General features: G+C 39.2%; 1 protein-coding gene across 1 annotated transcript; it reads right to left on the reverse strand.

The window, feature by feature from the left end:
• Positions 1 to 203: 203 nt before the first annotated feature.
• Positions 204 to 3788, reverse strand: LOC104437416. Its single transcript, XM_010050356.2, has 3 exons — positions 3407 to 3788; positions 2915 to 3012; positions 204 to 520 (listed from the first exon to the last, which is right to left on the reverse strand). Exons 1-3 carry the CDS (start codon positions 3657 to 3659, stop codon positions 470 to 472), a joined length of 402 nt encoding a protein of 133 aa, XP_010048658.1. The 5' UTR covers positions 3660 to 3788; the 3' UTR covers positions 204 to 469.
• Between the last annotated feature and the right edge of the window lie 523 nt (positions 3789 to 4311).

The raw sequence follows: 4311 nt of genomic DNA on the forward strand, positions 1-4311 counted from the left end.
TGAGAAGATGAAATTGATGAAGACTCCGTCTTTTAATAGCATAGAACTCACGAATTAGGCATTGAAAAGCCATAAGATGGGGATTAATTAAGATTATAACCACAAGTGAAACCTGATAAAATTGCTTTTGGAGTTAACTGGAGTTAGGTAAGGTCATGGACGGCTTCTTTTATGTCTCGCCCAAAGCAATAGAATGCTGCAGATTAGCAACTTCAAGATCATTCAAAGTGAAAAATACGCAAAGTGGAAAGATCGTTGAAACATGGATTTTGAAAGGCAGTGATACTGGATTCAAATAACGTATACATCAAAAAGAGTCCAAGTATTGCACCTCGGCAAACCATATGCACATTTCGGATGAAAATCTCATCCTTATCAAAACTTTGGCACAGCTCCCACTTGACAAGGATTTCCGAGTCGGAAATTATAATATATAGGAGCCACAACCGCATCCATCTTTCGGAATGCATTAGACACCCTGCAACTTGTTTGACATTTTATTTTTCTTACCTTCCTTTTCCTGCAATAAGCGTGCACATCATAAGTCTGTGAAAATGGAATACTAGTTGCAGATAATATACATTGAGACTCAGAAATGCATGTATCATCACAAGGGATAATATACATTCAACGGTCACAGTATGCTGGAGTAATTTCACTTGGGTCACCAAACCTCAACTTATCGCACATGATGCATTTAGCCTGGCAAATCCTCTCAATTAACATTTTAAGGCCATTTCTGGCCAATTCTTCAACAGAACATGTTCTTCGTGTCTTTTTCTATGGTTTTCACTTAAAAGTTGCTGAGGACCACAATGGCTCAACCTTTTTGAAAGTGCAACAACGGAGGTTTGCCCTGCTCTGGCAGAGGGTCACGCCCCGTGTTGAGAAACCAGAGGTCAAGTGACCCTCACCCAGCCAAGAGTCATGGAACCATAGCCGGATCCTTGCCAGTCCAAGACAATGATTGAACGATCCTCATTCTGGTCATGGATGGGGTCATACAACCCTCTACTTGCCCAGGAAAGTGAGCCACTGCTTTCTCCAACGGAGGGCAGTGATTTGCTCTCATTTCCAAAGGTTGGTTTATTTTGCACTTACTCGACCCCCACTAGCACCACGTATGAGTAATCATGAAAATAAAAACAATATCCGCCGCTTATACATCACTTGCACAACAGAAGATTTCATTACAAAACACCAAAGTGCAAAAATCAAAAGAATCCACAAATTGTAGTGACTTTTAATATAGAAAACAGAGAATATTTTTTTGATAGGCAAGATCAAACTTACCTCAAATTGTAGTGATTCCTAATATAACTCAGCCCCATCACCGGGCTAAGGAACAAAGAAAGCTGTCCATACTCAGCATGACATGCCATGGCAAGCAGAATTATTTTCTTTCTTTCTACCTCAAAGTTATCTTTATATTAACCTTTAGTTGCTTTGGGTTTCATATTAAAAGTCAATTTAAGTTATTCACTAGCAAAGGCAGGAAGGATTTAAGGAATTAGCAAATTTTCTGGCCTGAACTTCCATGCAAAGAAGCGGCTTCAATTGAAAACGAGAACTCACTCACATACAATAACACTGGCAAAGACAAGCTGCATGAACACTGGACTAGGCTTAATGTGTAACCCATAGAAAGCCATGCTGAGTAAATTGCCAGATAAATTGCCACAGTTATGGACTTTTAGAAAAGCACATGAAAGATTTCCAACCAAACAAGATCAGGCTATCTTCTTACAATTCCTTTACCAGGAAAGCAAGCCTAGACCACTTCACCAAGAGACTGTGGCTTGTCAAATAGTTGGAATAAATTCCATTCATGGTCATTAAAATTTAGTAGATTTTGTAATTAGGTCAACAAAAGTTGATTCCAATTGCCCTAAACTTCCAAATTGTTGTTGGCCGATATATTCCAACCGGAATCCAGTCAATATTGCAGTGAAATGCTGAAGTTGCAGACAAGAGGAAAATGTTTTAGATGCTACGGCATTACCATGAGGCCACCCATTAACATTTCATAGAATATTTGCCAAATTCCGGTCAAAGTGCATTGATTGCAAAAAAAATGAACAATTTACTGCATTGGATGATTAAATTCAAAGTCCAATAACCTGATTGAGAAATCACTCAAGATTAGGAATCATTGATGGCTTCCTGGTTTGCAGTTATTTGAGATGCTGTTTACTACCTATCTACAGATCCTCCTCGTCCACCAGTAGAACTCATAAGGACGTAAAATATTTCTGTAGAACAATGTTGGCATATTGCCAGAAAACGATGGTGCTGGGCCAAATCTGTGTTGACTTTAGCTGAGAAATCTAAGCCATGACAAGGCCAGGGCCTTGATGACAACAGTTTTTGAATTCGATTAGGCTAAGACATTTTTGAACTGTTCAAGTTCCAGTGGACTAAAGCGAGACAGAGTGCTTCAAGAATCAAATCGAACTCAAATTCTCCAATACTGGAATTGATTAACAACCAAACACTGCCATGACAATGGTATACATTAAATGTTTAGTCACTTAATAACCGATCGATGTGCTCACTGCAGCAACTGCTGTTGTACCAACGTGCAAAGCAAATTGATGAAATGAACATTGAAAAAGAAGCAAAACTACTAAAGAGTTAGCGAAAATGATCTCACAACTAAAAAGCATTCAACTACAGGCCACCAAACTTGTACCCTGACAAGCTGCCTACACAAAATTACACCCCAACAACCTCACCATACTTCATGACTAGATTACCATCGTATATAAGGAACAGACGACATAAAGCAGGCTACTTTTCTAAGAATCATGACATAGAGTGAGGGAAACAGGGAAAGCAAAGCTGAAAGAACAGATAATGGCAAATCCAAAGGGCAATACAAACGGAGAAAAATTAAGACCTTGGTAAAACTTACTGATCTTTGGTTATCGTAATAATTTTCCAAAGCCCACTGATACCTCGACTGGTCCAACCCAAGCCAACGGGCCATGTGGCTATCCAAGCTTGATTGAGCTGCACAATTAAGCAAGAAAAGAACTTTGATTAATTTTGCAGAAAAAAGAGAGGAAAAACGGCTAAAAATTACACAACATGGACACTGAGCAGCTGAACTTCGAAACTGTACACGTTCGCATGCGGAATGCAGACTCTGGAGATCAAGAAACCATGTTATTTTCCTTTCGTCCGATTAAACGAGGAAAGCAGAAATGTCCACATTCTCTTTCGGAACAATCTACCATAACGAGTACTTTCTACGTTTTCTTCACATCAAACTTTCAAACTACCGATCTTCCTCCTCATTCAGGCAGAAAAGAAGAAAAGACTGAATAAAATCGATAAAAGGAAAAGAACAGAGCCACCATCTAGAGAAACCAATATACAGAAAAGCCAAGGCAGAAACTCCCACCATTTTGCAACTTAGTGGCCGCGTTCTTGAAGAATGCCAGAACAGACCCGCGGTCAACCAAAGGCCGAGAAGCGACGGCGTTGCCGAACCGGTGGGGAGGCGGCCGAACCGGAGGAGGGGCGACCTCCGCCCGCGAGTCAAGAACCGGCCCGGCAGGCTCCGGGGTCGGCGTCGGGGTGACGAAAACTGTGTAAGGGCCCATCTTGCCGATCACTGGAGGAGGTTTAGGGTCGGAGGCCTTGCTGATGGACATTGTAGCAGCGAGTTCCGGTGGAAGGACGCGGAAGATGAAGGGCTTATTTGGATTTGAAGAGCAGGACCCTCGTACAGAGAAAGACAGAGAGAGAGAGTTGAGAGCAAGAGCAACTTTAGTTTCTTTTTTCGTACGTACTATTGGTCATTCCATAGCATAGGACGGGTGAGGAGAAGATTTTTTATTTTTTATTTTTATTTTAAAAAATTACTTTTCATTTCAATTTCCAATCATTTTCTTGACTAAAAATTTATTCCAAAAAATTGAAATTATATTACTAAATGGGTTTTTATTCTAAATATATTTTTAAAACATAAAGAGAATGATTATTATGTGCATCATCATTAATTAAACTTATGTTATCTTATCTTTAAGTTTTAACAAATTGTCACATCATGTAAAAGTGTTTCTTTATTTCAAGTTACATCATTACCTAAAGAAGAAAATAATGATACCACCGCAAATCATTCCTGTACTTTTATTTGAAATAGAAAACTCTTCCTCCATTTTTTATTCAACATAGTCTCTAAATTTTTTTCCTAAACACCATCATTTTTTGTTTGATAATGTTGAGCTGTTAGAGTAGTGATTTGACCACTGGGAAGTCAAGGTGACAATTTGAGAGAACTTGTCATGTTATTATTAATAAAAT

The sequence above is a fragment of the Eucalyptus grandis genome, chromosome 6, assembly GCF_016545825.1.
Source record: "Eucalyptus grandis isolate ANBG69807.140 chromosome 6, ASM1654582v1, whole genome shotgun sequence".
Lineage (NCBI taxonomy): Eukaryota > Viridiplantae > Streptophyta > Magnoliopsida > Myrtales > Myrtaceae > Eucalyptus > Eucalyptus grandis.